General features: G+C 45.4%; 1 protein-coding gene across 1 annotated transcript in view; it reads right to left on the bottom strand.

Annotated features, from left to right (window-relative positions):
- LOC119394383 (angiotensin-converting enzyme-like) overlaps window positions 1-14,239 on the bottom strand; it is a 100,599-nt gene extending 86,360 nt beyond the window's left edge. The window contains exons 1-3 of the mRNA XM_037661680.2: window positions 13,894-14,239; window positions 12,382-12,540; window positions 1,834-1,942 (exon numbers count right to left, since the gene is read on the bottom strand). Coding sequence (XP_037517608.2) covers window positions 1,834-1,942; window positions 12,382-12,540; window positions 13,894-14,130 — 505 coding nt within the window. The 5' untranslated portion in view covers window positions 14,131-14,239. The remainder of the gene's footprint in view (window positions 1-1,833; window positions 1,943-12,381; window positions 12,541-13,893) is intronic.
- Window positions 14,240-16,657: the final 2,418 nt, after the last annotated feature.

Below are 16,657 nucleotides of genomic sequence, written 5' to 3'. Positions count from 1 at the left end.
GAGGGTCTCGCTTCCAGATCATCTGCCGTTTTCGCGAACGAACAAAGCGAACCGCTTTCTTTGAGTCGTTGTTAAAAATCGCTGGCGCTCAGGAAAAAAAAACTAACTACGCAGGAAACGATCCAATAGTGCTTATAGAATGTGCTAGATGATGCAGTTAGTTGCTCGGAGCGCCCGTATTATTGAATTCTCGCTCGGCACGTTCGGGTCACTGGTGACCCAGATTCTGTAGGCGCGGCCACGAAAGAGTTAAGACCAGTCATGCCTATGTAACTCATGAACATACATAATAATTTTTTGTTAAATATGGGATGATGAAAGTCATTTGCGGGCCATATGTTAGAGACCCCTGTTCTATATTACGCCTTACTCTCTCTCTTTTTCCTTCCGCTCCTCCTCATGCTCACGTCTCTTCTTCTCACCCTCACTTTCCTTTCCACCCCCTTGCATAGCCTTGTATCATACAAGGCTATGCTATGCTCTGCTAGCGTGCTTGAATAGCCGAATGGTTATGACGCTTGCCTTCGGATCATGGGTACGCGGGATCGAATCTCGCCTCGCGAAGAAATCTTTTCCCCTAGAATGTCACTCTTTCCCTATCTTTATTTATGGCTCTCCCTCTTTATTTCTTTCTCTCTCTCTCTTTATTCGTTGTCTCGACCGTGAAAGTTATGGTATCCCGCGGAGAAGAAATTGGCGCCCGTGCTCTGGGAGACAAGCAGAGGATGAAGAAGAGGACGAAGAGATAGGGTACGTGTTAGTTCATGGTGATTATCATTTTCTGTTCACAGCTGACGTATTAACGGCCGCTTTAAACAGCTCCGCTTTTAAAATAATGTCGTATTACCTTGATTGGTGCGTTTTTATTTAATCTTAATTCAATTGTAATTAAACATCTATTTATCCTAAAGTCATTCATGCTTTGTTTTAGCATAAAGAGAATCAAATCTCAGGCTATAAATATAGTAAAATTTTGCTCTCGGTTGTATTCATTTCCGGCAAACAAACAATACATTTGTGACGTGGCTCGTCGAACATTGCAGCGCCTTTTTTTTAGCTTAAAATTTGAAGTTTATTGTAACATCCTGAGAATACAAGTGACATGGTACATAAGTGGTACAGAAGGAGGCCCCGAAGTAAGCACTGTCAGGGGGACCTCCTAGCGATATTGTATTGATTGAATGCAGGGCAGACAAATGGCGAGCAAAAGAAAAGCTTATTAGAAACTCGAAATCGAAAAGCGATAAAAGAGGAAGCGTGTTTTAAAGGCGTGAATTGTAACAATACAGAAAGCAAATCTATAATACACATTAAACAAATGTACGTGGATTCTACGTTTACAAGGCATAAAGCAATCCACACAACACAAAAGAAAGCCAGTAAATAACGCAATTACCATAAAAAATGAGAATGAGAAATGAGAATGAAACAAAGAAACAAGAACGAAATAATAAAAACCAGAAAGGTGACACTATAAAATATTAGCACAGATGTTGAAATAAATGTTTATTTAATTGTACGTCAAATGTTATATTGAGTCAACTTTTAATGAGCATAGGTAGTCAGTTCCAAAGGTAACTACCACAAAACAGCGCTGTCTGTTTAGCAAAGTTAGAGCGAACCACCGGCCTTTAGCGTGTTGACAGCAAAATGAAATTAAATAATGCCACACTGATTACGCCGGAGATTCAAATCATCCGAAGCTCATCGTATCTCGCTCTTTCGTAGCCACTAGTCGACATCAACTAGCAAAAACAAGCTGCGTACACAAGTGTGTGCAAATCACTGGGAAGTGTTAAAAGTAGCGTTTGCTGAGAACGCGTGTATATATACCTGAGAACGTCAGGTGACAACCATCGTCGCCATCTTTCCAGGCACCCTTGTACTGGCACAAGGTGACGTTGGACCGAATGCTCGAAAGCAAGGCCTCTAATCGAAGGTACTTGAACGGATGTAAAAAAAAATAATCAGGATATAGGCACGTCGTCTCTGATTATCGTACAACACATTTTTTTGAGGTGTTACCAAGCTTGAAAATGCGTCGGCAAACATCACGTATGATTGGCTCATTTTTCTTCCTGTTGTATCTCTCCCTCGTAGACTTGCGTTTTGATTGTTGGCATTACAGGGTATGAAGACGTGCACCCTTACACATTCGCTGCTGCTTTCAGTTTTCACAGTGTACTCATGCATGGTAGCAACTGCCCTCAAGGTGTGCTATTAATGGAAGAACCACTTACTCGAGTGCAATTTGCAGACAACTGCTGTGCTGCATAAACGTTATTATACTGCCGCGAAGCATTTTACTGTTTGCTTTGTGCATGCCGATAACCGACGGCCCGTACCTTTATCATCTAAGTTAGTGATACGAGACGTGCCGCGCTTTATCTGGAATGATCGCCGTCCCACGCATTGACTTCGCGATAGGTGCCGAATGGCTGTTTTGGGGGGGTGTATCTCGAACGTTCTATGCCGTCTTAAATTGAGCGCTGGCGACTACAGCGGGCTTTCCTGTTCGTCCACGATATTCGTGCACGTTGCTTGCTGCCGCCGCAGCAGAGTTGTATGTGGTACAGTTTCTTTTAGTCGGCGCAAGTCAGCCTAATAAACGTATTCTTTTCTTTTACGAGCCTTCCAGTCTCGTGTCTTCCGAACTACCGTCACGGCTACGTGACCATACTATGTCAGAAAAAAAAATAGAGCCCTTTGACTCTTTCTTGTGAGTCCTGAATTGCCACTTGTATGGATATCTTTAAAGATACACTTTTAACAACCTTTCGGGTCCCACGACTCTCCGATGAGAGTATAATGGACACCAAAGAGAGTTCACGTGTCTCCTTAAAGGGAGTCACAGACGTGGCAATTCAGCATACACGAAAAGAGTCATTCACAAAAAGAGTGAGGTGTACAGATATACACGCGTTTTTATTCTATCAGCACGAAAAACTTTTTTTTGCCATTAATTAGTTCGGACAACAACTCAGCAACAAGATACACTCCAAGAAAAACTCGAGTATTTGGAGAGTATTTCTGCCACACAACAATATACGTCATCTGGCTTGCTCACGTTTCCCTCCTTAAAAATCCGGCTCCTTGTCACTTTCCTATCACGAATAGCAGTGCTGGGCAGTATTGAAGATATATGTATCTTAAATACTATCTTAGATACTCTTTGGCTATCTTGTATCTGTATCGCGATACGTCTCGCAAAACGAGTATCTGTATCTGTATTTCCGATACATTCAGCAATGTATCGTGTATCTTAAGATACAAGATACTGCCATAACAGCACCACCGTGCGAAACAATAAACGTCGACCGGAATTCCGGTTCTCTCAATCGTTCCTTGTCCGACGAACCAAAAAAACTATCATCATCATAAACGGGAATGTGCCACAGAAATTGGGTAAATTCCTCTACTTAAACTGTCGTAATCATAAACGGGTATATGCCACAGAAATTGGGTAAATTCTAGGGGTGTGCGAATAATGAAATTTCATCTCGAATCGAATTCGAATCGAATAGCGCCGAATAGTGGCGCAAAATATCGAATATGGAATCGAATATCGAATATTACGTATATTTACACGAAACGTGTACCGCCAGTTACAGCAAGACAAAGGAAAAATCATAGACGCTACGGCTTGGTGGCAGCTTTAGTACGCGCGTGTTCGGAAGGGTATTTTTCTTCTGCCTTCATGGGCGTGCACTGCGCAGGCATGTTGATAGCAGAGACGTACGTCACGTCAGTTAGCAGGTGCATTCCTAATCTCCTAACGGTTAAAAGAAGGGGATACGGTAGCCAGTTTTTTAGATGTGAAGCATCTTATAGCGGAGTTCAATCCGGTGGTGGTGGTGGTGCGCGGCGTGACTACCCTTACTGCGCATGCACAAACCCTCTCCACTTCCCCTCTCCCTCCCCTTCTCCACCTCCCCTCTACCCTCCCCCTCTCCTCCCCCTCCCCCTCCCCGCTTCCCCTCTCCCCTTTCCCCATCACCACTCCCCTCTGAAGCGCGGGCTCTACATGCCGAAACACTGCTTCGCATCGCCTCATGGTCCCCTTTAGCGGGAGATGGTGTGAGTTTTGTTTTTTCCTTATAGTCGCGGAATAGGGCTTCAATTGGGCTTCATCTATGGTCGCGTAATTGTGCTTTATCTCCATGGGCACTCGGGGCCCCAATATCTTCGGGCACCCGTTCACCGCAGCGTTTTAACTACGCGCCGGAACGATGAGAGTTTTTGAACGAGTGGTGCGGTGCGGCAGTGACGACTGCACAACGTGAACAAATTTTAATATGTTAATCCAATCACCGAGGGTTTCGCGAGCAGAAGTCGGGATGTTTTTCGGCACCTGCTGCATACGCGACCGAACTCTAGCAAGACAAGTCCGTGTCTTCGCTTCAGAGGCGAAGTTGTGAAGAGTTTGACAGTTTTCCCATGTTTTTTTACGTGTGGAAATTACACAATCGCCTTTAAAATAAACATGCGCTCGCTTTTGTACCGGGATATCTCTGAAAGTTTTAACGAAAGACCTATTGTAACGATGTTAGCGATAGTTTTAGCGACCCCAACCTAGCTACCCAATGGGCTTTGAAGCTCCCTTGGACATCCGAATAAAATCCGAACGTCCACGTCCTAAACAGTTATCCAGGGGACATCTGATGGATACCAATGTCGGATTAAATTTTTAAGTCCGTTTGCTTTTCTCCATCGGACGTCCTCGGGACATAACGTGCAGGACATATCGCCAGCCGCGTACGATTTTAACTTGTTTCGGGCTTTATTTGCGAACTTCTGGTTTTCGGTACTTATGAATCAAGGATATGTCCTTCAGGGCCATCATGCGCGCAATAGGTCTAATCTTCAACAGAAAATGTAATGTACATAATTCACTACGCCTTTCAAGTACTTATAATTACAGCAGGAAAGCCTATATATCGCTTTCAAAAACTCCTCGGTCATTTCTTACAGCGCAGGAAGCGCGCCACGACCGAGAAAACCCGCACGCTGCCAGTATGGCCACCATGGGTGTTTATTGGAAGCTGCAGTCAATGTCGGGGATTAGCATTATGCTTTAAATCATTTTTATTGGCGCGGAGCAAGGGAACAAAGGCGGCGAATTCGCCTCCCCTGTAATATATTGTGAGGATCCAAGCTCATGGAGCGCTTAATAAGTTTGTTCTGGAAGTATTAGGGGAAATAAATTTTAAGTAAATGTATTTTCTTTTATAAGAATTGGCCGCATATCTGCGTGCTTCGCTGCAAATGTCTTCGAAAGACGATATCTTCTGCAGGCCGTACTACGCGAGTCCTCCTCTTCCTCTATGTTGAATCGCCGCATCTGGCTCAGCGTCGAATTTTCAACACAGCACAAAAAACACTAACATTTTCAGCCCAGCCTCAGAAACACTACGTTCTTTAGAATTACGTGTATATATATATTTTCTACTAAAGGAACGCCCCATCTAATACTTACGTATTGATGTTGCGCCTCAGATATGCATAATATTTGCTTTTTGATCGAGAATGTTCACAAGGGTGAACCCCGCTACCAGTTCAAGATGGCTGCGCATTCAGAAAGTAGTTAAACTTTGGCCGGGTGGCTGAATCGGATGATAGACAGAATGTGAGAAGAGCCTGCACCACTAATGTATCGCAGGTCGGGTGATAGACAGACGGACACCAAAGTATCTGCGATTGTTCCCCAAGAAAGACTATCGTCTTTAATATTTGACGATATGGCGTGGAAATTAAGTCACGCGGAGGTGGCGACGCCCTTTAAAACAAATTACACATATTTTGAAGCAACAAATCTTACTCGATCGTTGCAAGCGACGAAGCGAGTACGGTTGATTTGCGGTTGCCACGGGCATTTTTTCCCCTCCTTGGCAATGAAAACATAAATACAATAAAAAAGAGCTCCTGCGTTCGTTGAACATCCGCATATCCGCCGTGGACATCCGCAGGACACCTGCTGGATTGCCAATTAGTATGCGCCTTACAGTCCTGCGCAGGCACGTAGGCAAGGGGGGAGGCCCGGGGGGCCCGGCCCCCCCCCCCCCCCGAAATTCGTCCAGCCTTTTATTTTCCCGGGCAACTTTTTTCTCTTTTTGCCATGAAAAGACTTTCTTTCGAATAATTAGGCCTTGGGCCCCCCCCCCCCCCCCCCCGAAAAAAAATCCTGGCTACGTGCCTGGTCCTGCGGATGTCCGCTGTACGTCTGTCGGCCATTTGCGGATGACCACTGGACGACCAAGACATCCCGAGGTGGATATCCAGTGGACGCCCATGGGAGTTTAAATGCCCAATGGGTAAGTAGCGCCATTGGCCTTTGTCGCGTTTTAGATATTCGTCCTGTCGAATTATTCGAAACTTCGAATACTACGTACCTATCCGAAAGTCGAATCGAATTATTCGGTTAGGTATTATTCGATTCGAATTCGAAACTCAAATATTCGCACACCCCTAGTTAATTCCCCTACTTACCACTGGTCCACAAAAAAATGAAGAAAGCAACAGTCAGCCCAACAAATGGCTGCGAAGCGACGGCGGCGAGCCGAAGACCCCGAGTACGTACAACGAGAGAATACTAGGTAACGGAAAAGGCAACGGCGGCTTCGAGAAGACACCGAAGCGATGGAAGGCCTAGGCCAACGACGATGGAAGGCGCCTGATGCCGTCCGGCTCTTCTACTCGAAAGACAAAGACTGGTCCTAGCCATAAACTGATCGGTATCATGCGCCGTAACAGCAAAGTTCATCCCCGCTACAGCCAAGTTCAAGTAACAGTTCAAGCCAAGTTAAAGCAAAAGTTCAACAACGTTGCAGCCAAGTTCAAGCCAAGTTCAACCTCGCTAAAGCCAAGTAAGTTCAACTTCGCTAAAGCCAAGTTCAAGTCAAGTTCAAGCCTCGCTACAGCCAAGTTCAACCTCGCTACTGTCAAGTTCTGCCTAGATACAGCAATAAATATAGACCGATCAGCTTCGCTATGTATCGAGCTTTGCGCGGCTTAGTGCAATCTTTCAGCCATATTTCTCGCCCGTATTCTTATTGTAATATGTCTTTTGTAACCTGCTGCTAAAATACGTTCTCTGCTTTATTCTTGTTTTTTAACTGTCTGGGAACGTAGTTTTATTTCATATTTCGCGGGCTTTCTTTAAAAGCCCGAAAATATTCACCACGCAGAATGTACGCTGCTAAAAAAAAATGGATTGGTCGTTTTTAAATGCGCTCTATGATGTGTCGAAGCGCAGTTGGCCTTAAAGTGGATATTAAAAATGCCGCATGAATGACCTTATTTAATTAACCAGTTGAGCTTAGTACAAAACATGCCATAACGAGCGCCACATGACGGTAAATCAAATACCTTTGGCTTCATTCAGCGGCATTAACCACTTTTTTTTTTCAATATTTGGTTCTACTTACGTGAAACATCATCATCATCATCATCATCAGCCTGTCTACGCCCACTGCAGGGCAAAGGCCTCTCCCATGTTCCGCCAATCAACCCGGTCCTGTGCTTTCTGTTGCCACGTTATACCTGCAAACTTCTTAATCTCATCTACCCACCTAATTTTCTGTCTTCCCCTCACGCGTTTGCCCTCTCTTGGAATCCAGTCAGTTACCCTTAATGACCACCGGTTATCCTGCCGACGTGCTACGTGGCCGGCCCATATCCATTTCTTCTTCTTAATTTCAACTATGATATCATTAACCCCCGTTTGTTCCCTGACCCACTCTGCTCTCTTCCTGTCTCTTAAGGTTACACCTATCATTTTCCTTTCCATCGCTCGCTGCGTCGTCCTCAATTTTAGTTGAACCCTCTTTGTAAGTCTCCAGGTTTCTGCTCCGTAGGTAAGTACCGGTAAGATGCAGCTGTTATATACCTTCCTCTTGAGAGATAGTGGTAGACTACCATTCATGATTTGATAATGCTTGCCGCATGAGCCCCATCCCATCCTTATTCTTCTAGTTATTTCACTCTCATGGTTCGGCTCCGCGGTTACTAGCTGTCCTAAGTAGACGTACTCCTTTACAACTTCCAGCGTCTCGCCACCTATCGCGAAGCGCTGTTCTCTGCCAAGATTGTTCCACATTACTTTAGTTTTATGCATATTAATTTTCAGACCTACTCTTCTACTTTCTGTATCCAGTTCAGTAATCATGAGCTGTAATTCGTCTCCCGCGTTACTCATCAATGCAATGTCATCAGCGAAGCGCAGGTTACTGAGATACTCTCCATTAACTCTTATCCCTAGTTCTTCCCAATCTAGGGCCCTGAAAACCTCCTGTAAACACGCGGTGAATAGCATTGGAGAGATCGTGTCTCCCTGTCGTACGCCCTTCTTTATTGGGATTCTGTCGCTTTCTTTATGAAGGACTATAGTGGCTGTGGATGCGCTGTAGATTTCTTCCATTATGTTTATATAGGCTTCGTCGATGCCCTGATTCCGCAGTGCTTGCATGACTGCTGATGTCTCCACCGAATCAAATGCCTTCTCGTAATCTATGAAGGCTATGTATAGGGGTTGGTTGTATTCCGCGCATTTCTCTATCACCTGATTGATAGTATGAATATGGTCTATTGTTGAGAAGCCTGTACGAAATCCTGCCTGGTCCCTTGGTTGATTAAACTCTAATGTCGTATTAATTCTGTTAGCAATTACTTTTGTGAATAGCTTGTAGACAACGGACAGTAAGCTGATGGGCCTGTAATTTTTCAGGTCCTTGACGTCCCCTTTCTTATGGATCAAGATGATGTTGGCATTCTTCCAAGATTCTGGTATCCTCCCTGTCGAGAGACACTTCGTATACAGGGTTTCCCAACCGGGTTCCCAACCGGATTAAAAAAAAAAAAAAAAAAAAAAAAAAATCCGCGTGATGATGGAATTGTGTAAAAAGGCCTGGGGTGCAGCCTCACTGGCGACCACAGCCAGCAATGCACTCCCTCACCAGAGCAGGATTGGCCACCCTGGTGTAGTACTTGGCCACTACCTCCCACATGAGTACACCAATTAACCCTCGGCCCTCAGTCCCCAGCGGCTGCGAAGCAACTGACCAAGGCGGCGGTCAGACCTGCGACGCAGCAGAGGGTGCTAAGAATCTCTGGGTCCGGACAGGCCGTCATTGGAATCTGAACTTGGCTACATATAACGCTAGAACTTTATCTAGTGAGGCGAGTCTAGCTGTACTATTCGAGGAATTAGAGGGTGTTAAATGGGATGTAATAGGGCTCAGTGAGGTTAGGAGGCCACAGGAGGCTTATACAGTGCTGAAGAACGGACACGTCCTATGCTATCGTGGCTTAGCTGACAGAAGAGAACTAGGAGTGGGGTTCCTTATTCATAAAAATATAGCTGGCAATATAGAGGAATACTATAGCCTTAATGAGAGGGTGTTATGTATCGTGATTAAGTTTAATAAGAGGTACAGGATGAAGGTGATACAGGCCTATGCGCCTACATCCAGCCATGATGATCAACTGGTTGAACGCTTCTACGAAGACGTAGAATCAGCAATGAGTAAGGTAAAGACACAGTATACTGTACTGATGGGCGACTTTAATGCAAAAGTAGGGAAGAAGCAGGCTGGAGATCATGCAGTTGGGGAATATGGCATCGGCTCTAGAAATGCCAGAGGGGAGTTACTAGTAGAGTTCGCAGAACGCAATAATTTACGGATCTTGAACACCTTCTACAGAAAACGGACTACTCGTAAGTGGACATGGAGGAGTCCTAATGGCGAAACTAAAAATGAAATAGACTTCATAATGTGCGACCACCCGGGCATTATACAGGATGTAGAAGTAGTTAACAAGATCCGATGCAGTGACCATAGAATGGTAAGATCTAGAATTCAACTAGACGTGAGGAAGGAACGGCAGAAACTGATACGCAAGAAGCCGATTAATGAACTAGCTCTGCGAGGGAAAGTACAGGAATTCAGAGTTTCACTTCAGAATAGGTACGCGGCTTTAACCGAGGAAACCGACCTTAGCATTGACGCAATGAATGATAATCTGACTAGTATCATTAAGGAGTGTGCAGTGGAAGTCGGGGGTACAGTCGTTAGACAGGACACTGGTAAGCTATCCCAAGAGACGAAAAACCTCATTAAGAAACGTCAAGCTATGAAAGCCTCAAATGCAACAGACAAAATAGAGCTGGCGGAGCTTTCGAAGTTGATCAATAGGCGTAAAGTAGCCGACATAAGAAAGTATAATATGGAGAGAATTGAGCATGCTCTAAAGAACGGAAGAAGCCTTAAAGCTACGAAGACAAAACTGTGCATAGGCAAAAATCAGATGTATGCGTTAAGGGACAAGGATGGCAAGGTCACAACCAATATGGATAGAATAGTTGAGATAGCGGAAGAGTTCTACAGAGATCTGTACAGCAGCCGAGACAGTCAGGATGATAACGTAAGAAGCAGTAATATCGCAGAGGAATCTGACATCCCACCAGTATTAACAGGAGAAGTAAAGAAAGCCCTAAAGGGAATGCAAAGAGGCAAAGCCGCTGGTGAGGATCAGGTAACATCAGACCTGTTGAAAGACGGTGGAGAGATTATGTTAGAGAAACTGGCCACGTGAAACACCCTGTACTTATTCACTTTGATTGTTTAGTACGCGTAACCACCTTGCCATTTGACTTAAATATATTGGTTTTCCTTTGTTTAGGTCACCTTAAAATATTCCTATTGTTACAAATCTGTAGGTAAGCAGAGCCATAAGTGGCAATAGTGTGACCAGCAGTGATAACCTGGGGCGTTTTGTGCCGCTAGAATGTGAGACGTTTCCTGGCGGCTCAGGTTCTCTCGTAGAAGAAATGGTAATAGACTGCACGTTAGTGAATATGTTCCCACCCAACAATTTACGCCAGCAGATAAGTAAAATATGAAAAGTCACTGCACTTTTATCTCCTCAAATTACTGTGAGCGCCGACTGTGTAGTTCGTCGTCTTCACACGATGCGTCACAAACAATATCGCTACCAACGTTGTTGCTGCTCCACGCCTGTCGGTTAATACGGTATTATAAAAACAAAAATACGCTTGCGGACAAGGTAAGACTGCACAGCGGTATTTGCGCCATCGTGCGGAGGCATCTTTATAAGGTTCTTGCAAGTAGATGGCAACCTGCTAGCTGTTCGCCAAGTAGAGCCATTACAGAAGTGTCAAGCAAAAACCACTAACAGTGCAGCGGTTAAAGAGCTGTCATGTTAAGCAGTCAAACAAATCTCAATAAGTTATTTCGGAATGAAACTAATATATGAGCAAGAAAGACCAAGATCTTGGGATACAAACAAATATTTCGTTAAAATTATACAAAGTTGGTTGTGATTAAGAAATTTACAAGTAAACCGTTTGTATCCAGGCCTTTACTGCTTGATTATATAGATCTATAATAGCAAATTTGCAAATGTATCGAAGTATCTTAAGATACAATTGGGAAGTATCGTGTCGGATACAATTGTTCCGGAAGTATCTTGTATCTGTATCTCAAATACTTCTTGCCCGAGCATCTTGTATCGTATCGCGATACAATTTCACAGTATCTTTGCCCACCCCTGAGTCGAATACTCTGTCACGCTGATAACGCGCGCGCCGTTCGGGACCGCGGTGATAACGCGAGCAAAGTACGCAAAGTAGATGACGATTATCATAGGCGTGCGCATGGGGGAGAGGGGGGCGGCCGCCCCCCCTTTTCACCTAATGGGGGGGGGCACTGCGATGAACCTTCGCCCCCCCCCCCCATGAGGAACCCTGCGCGCGCCTATGAAGCAAAAAAACAACAAGAAAAAGACAGATCTAAGCAAGCACGCCTCGCCATCATGGAAGCAAGCTGCTCAAGTAGCGTAATCATGCACGAGAGCGTGTGGCTAGATATGTGGCTCTTCAATTACATATGAATGTGGGAATTGCTTTTTTGTATACGTGTGACTGTCACCAAAATGTCACAATGTAACCAAAATGTCAAATATCCGAACCAGTATGGATGTCGCAAACATTTACGGCAAGAATACATCTGTAACTCCCGAATGCGAATATTTTAGCTCGATTTGTATACGTTGCAACGTCTTTGTGGGTAGATTAACACGTGAAAATGTTCCTTACAGCACTTCCTTGTAATCTGCCATAAGTAATTCGGTAATCCTAATTTCGTAATCTGAAGGTAATCGCCGTAAGAATCTCTCTGTTGGCATAGTATTACCCGTGGTAGCTATCATGAAATTATGAGCAACTCTTTTAAACCGTGTTATCTTTTAAATGGTGTTATTCTTATTAAAATTGCTTGATATTAATCATGAAAAAAACCTGAAAACGTTTAAAGGTGCTGTTTCAGAAGGGGAATCGCAGTGTTATGCAAAACAAAATACGCTTACCTTAGCGAGACTGCCTCCATCTAGAGCCTTCTTACCCACGAAAGATAACTTTCTGAATGCTCGTCGAAGCGTATAATTTGTGAAAGAGGTCCAGTTGAAGCGAGTCACGTTTGTCCAGACTTCGGCAGCGTGAGTTGAGTAGTGCTGCAAAGTTTCGCCCTTCGAGAAACAAGGAAAGGGAATCGAATCTTCGTGTTCAAACCGATAAAGAAAAAAGAAAAGTAGGTCATGCGGACAGCAATATTGCGATGCTTCTCAGTACAGCTGCAGCCAGACCCGTAGCCAGGGAGGAGAGGAGCTTGGACCCTCCCTCCCCCGGAATTTCGATGGAGGGGGTCACCGTTAATACATAATGAAAAAAGGTGTTTTTATCAAACAGCCAAGGCCTTCATCAAGTGCACCTCTCCCCCGAAAAAAATTTCTGGATACGGGCCTGACTGCAACAAGTTATACGAGTAACCGTTTCTTAGCGTCACCAATAATCACACGACGGGTAAAAGGGTACTGACAAGTTTTTCTTTTTTTCGACTAATCGTTTTCAGTGTTAAAGGAGGTCAGGTACCTGAAAACCACGAAAGAAACATAGTGCCACAACTTAGATGGCCCTGAATAATTACTGTAACAACTATTCTACAGACAGCCATCTTCTGTGCCATGGCCACTATACGAGTGTTCTGTAGTTTCTACGTAGCGGAAGCCACGTGTCAGAGCTCCGTTATAAACGCACTTCTTCACCAATTTGTTCTCCGCTCTACTCTATATCGCAGTACGTCTCACTCACTCACTCACTCACTCACTCACTCACTCACTCACTCACTCACTCACTCACTCACTCACTCACTCACTCACTCACTCACTCACTCACTCACTCACTCACTCACTCACTCACTCACTCACTCACTCACTCACTCACTCACTCACTCACTCAGTGACGCGCACAAAAGTGCAGCAAAGCTAAGGTTTCGAAGACAATGCGCAAGAAGGACATCACACAGTGGAAAGAGACACATGCGCAGTATCATGCCCTCTTTGTTCGTCGCCTTTCTTTGACATATTGCACCAACGAATTAAAGCTAAGGATGCCTAAGGAAACGGTGGCGTTAGCATTTAACAGGTATGCGCTGTACAGTAAAGCTTGGAGCAGCACCAACCAATTTTAAAGGACGAAATAGTACGCGTACGTACAGCTATAGCCTGTCATCACGATGCCGAACGCTTTCAACGAATTTTTGCGGGAAAAGGAGTCGCCGGGGAACGTTTTACAAAAGTGTTACATAGACATGGCGGAGGGCACGTCTGATGGCGTCAACGCAGTGTGCACAAAAGTTTTAAACGCAATTTCGTAAACACCGACCTCCGTTGCCACTCAAGAACGTATCGCAAGAACATCGCGCACGCTTCGCTGTCTCCTGTTCTTCTACGGAAATTTATCTACGTATGCGTCTCATTTCAAGCACTGTCAACGAGCCCAGTGCGGGCAAACACCAAAGCGTGCCTCTCAATCTCTCTCACCAGCCTGCGAGCCGTGAGTTGGCTCGGCTCGGCGTCGTAGTTCCACAGCGCGGTCGCGATGTCGGCGCACATCCTGTTCTGGGCAGACTCCAGCTCCCCCGTGAGATATCTCTCAGCCGCCGCCTCTTCTTCTTGCAAGACACTGTTCGAAACAACACACTGTTCGGAGTGGCAAGCCGATGCATCCGCGACGGTCATTTCACGCAGGAGAAATAGACAAAGTATGCATATCATCATGAATGGCGCCGTCTTCGGGTCGTGTGGTAAACAGCCTCAGTTAGCGTGGCCTATAGCCAGAGTGTCGAGTTCGCAAGCGTGAAGCCAATGGGGCGTATAAGCGAGGAAATTTCGTGACGTTATCGCCGAGGAAACGTGGACGCCTGGCGGAAACAACCCGTTCGTCCCGCGGAGCGACACCGGGTCGGGGTCAAGGTCGCATCACGGACGCTGTCAGTTATGTGCGGACCTTTCCGGGTAAGCTTGAGAGATTTTGCACGCCTCTTTACTCGGATGGAACGATTGCAAAGCCGCTGCTGCCAACGAATGAGTTAACACGGTGCGGGAAAATGTTGATGCATATATTACGCGTCTGTTGTTCTACGTGCCAAAACCACGATGTGATTATGAGGCCCTCCGCAGCGGGGTACGGGGGATTCATTTCCACCGCCTGGGGTTAGTTAACGCGCATCTAAGTACTCGGGTGTTCTTGCATTTAGCCTCATAATTCAAGTCCTAGCCCAATAAGGAAAAAAAATTAAAATAATATGCAGGCGAGCAGCTTCCTATGTAACGCAATAACTGGCATAAAGCAATCAAGATAAATGAACAGGGGTTAAAAACATCAAAAGCGCCTAATTCGAGAAGAAAAGCAATTGAATTTAAAAAATTTACCGACGATTACGATACTGCCTAGGGCGAATTCGCAGCGCAGCTTCGCGTTGGGGCAACGCCAACTGTGTTTAAAGTTCTGGCTATCTGCAGTTGTAGCAATGTAACATTCCTTACATATTGCCACAGAAACTGCCAGAGCTCGAGAGCTACGCACACCACTCTGTGCATTTGCAGGCGTCGCGAACCTAGCGAAACACCGACAGCCTCGTTACGACAAGCGAAGCCAGCCGCAATGCACGGCCAGCCCTGCATGCACACGAGTTCCGACCGACTGTTTCTCTCTTGTTCTCTGTTCTTTCTATCTCTTTTTCGTGTCCGTTTCTTTGTATATATTTCTTCACTTTCTATGTCTTTCTGTGTCCTTTTCTATCTCTCTTTCTTTCTCTCTTTCTTTTTACCCCTTTTCTGTTTTGCTCTCTGTTCTTTCTATCCCTTCTTCGTGTCTGTTTTTTTCTATATCTTTCTTTCTATGGTTTTTCTCTCTCTCTCTCTATATATATATATACATATACATATGTCTTTATTCCTTTATTTCTCTCTACTTTTTTTCTTTCTGTTGCGTTCTTTCTCTCTGTTTTCTATTTCCTTCTTCCTCTATCTCTCTCTCTCTCTATCTATCTCATTTTCAAGTGTTCGTTTTCGTTCGACACTCGCACCTGCTGTACACGGTTATGGAGCTTGCTCACTGCTCGTGGCACATACCCGTTCGCTCCGTTACGCCACCGACACCGACTGCGACGCCGCTCAACGCAGGAACGGGTGCCTATAAGAGCTGCACTCTAAAAGTGTGCGCACGGTAATGGATTGCGTCCTAGAGCTTGACCAGCGAGCACAGACAGAGCTCGCGCAGGCTATTTATTGAGCATAAAAGTGTCGATACGATGATGAGGATTGGTGGCGGTGATCATTCGTGCCCTCCGGTTTGAAAAACGTTGGTGTCTGAACCCTGTCTTGGTGTTGCCTTGTAGCCTGACCATGTCGAGACCTGAAAAAAAAAAAACTCATGTAAGGTTTGGGCAGCGATGACGGTCGGTGGCAGTGTACAGGGACCGAAGAATCACTGTGCAAATAAGATCGCTCGCATCTGCACTGGACGGGATGCAAAAACCGGCATTAATTTGTACCCGCCGTCAGAACGCCGTGAGCAAAAAAGTAAGCGATGGAGAACGTTTCAATGATGTATCAAGTACGTATAGTTCGTATATTTTTGCTGATTGCTAAGGAGCATCGCCAAGGTGGTACAGGTATCACACATTGAAATGAGGCCGCCGTGGCCGGGAATTGAACCCGCGACTTCTAGCTTAGCAGCGTGACTCTTCTAGCTCCTAGCTTAGCAGCTTCCCCGGCGGATGTATCAACATGCATACATACCGGGAATTCAGGCCGCAAGATTCTGAGATAAGCGGTCAAGAATTGCTGAACCAGTACCCCATATGAGTCAACAGTAAAGCTAAGAATGAAGCTTAGAAGAGTTGCAATGGATTCCTGGACACTGTGGGTTGACAGGCAACGAGCTTGCTGATGCTGAAGCAAGAGCCGCTGTCTATAACGACCCTACCGACGTGAAAGTACCGTACACGCGCGGTGTCGTGAACTCTTTATTGAGATTGCTCATGCGAGAGTGCATAACCACTTATTGGTCTCAGCCAGACCATTGATACAGGCGTCTGTGGGAAATAGATCCGGAAATGACTTTTCGCCTCCCGCCTAGAATGAACCGAGGCAACGCCAGTTTGCTGCACCGGATTCGTTTGGGAGTTGCGTTCACTCGCCGCTATGCACACCTCATTCGCCGTGCGGACAGCCCGAACTGTGAACGATGCCAACTGCATGAAACAACAGCACATCTATTTTGTGACTGCCCACTTTACGT

This window comes from Rhipicephalus sanguineus, chromosome 5 (assembly GCF_013339695.2).
Source record: "Rhipicephalus sanguineus isolate Rsan-2018 chromosome 5, BIME_Rsan_1.4, whole genome shotgun sequence".
Classification (NCBI taxonomy): Eukaryota; Metazoa; Arthropoda; class Arachnida; order Ixodida; family Ixodidae; genus Rhipicephalus; species Rhipicephalus sanguineus.
This window is presented reverse-complemented; position numbering and strand designations above follow the sequence as displayed.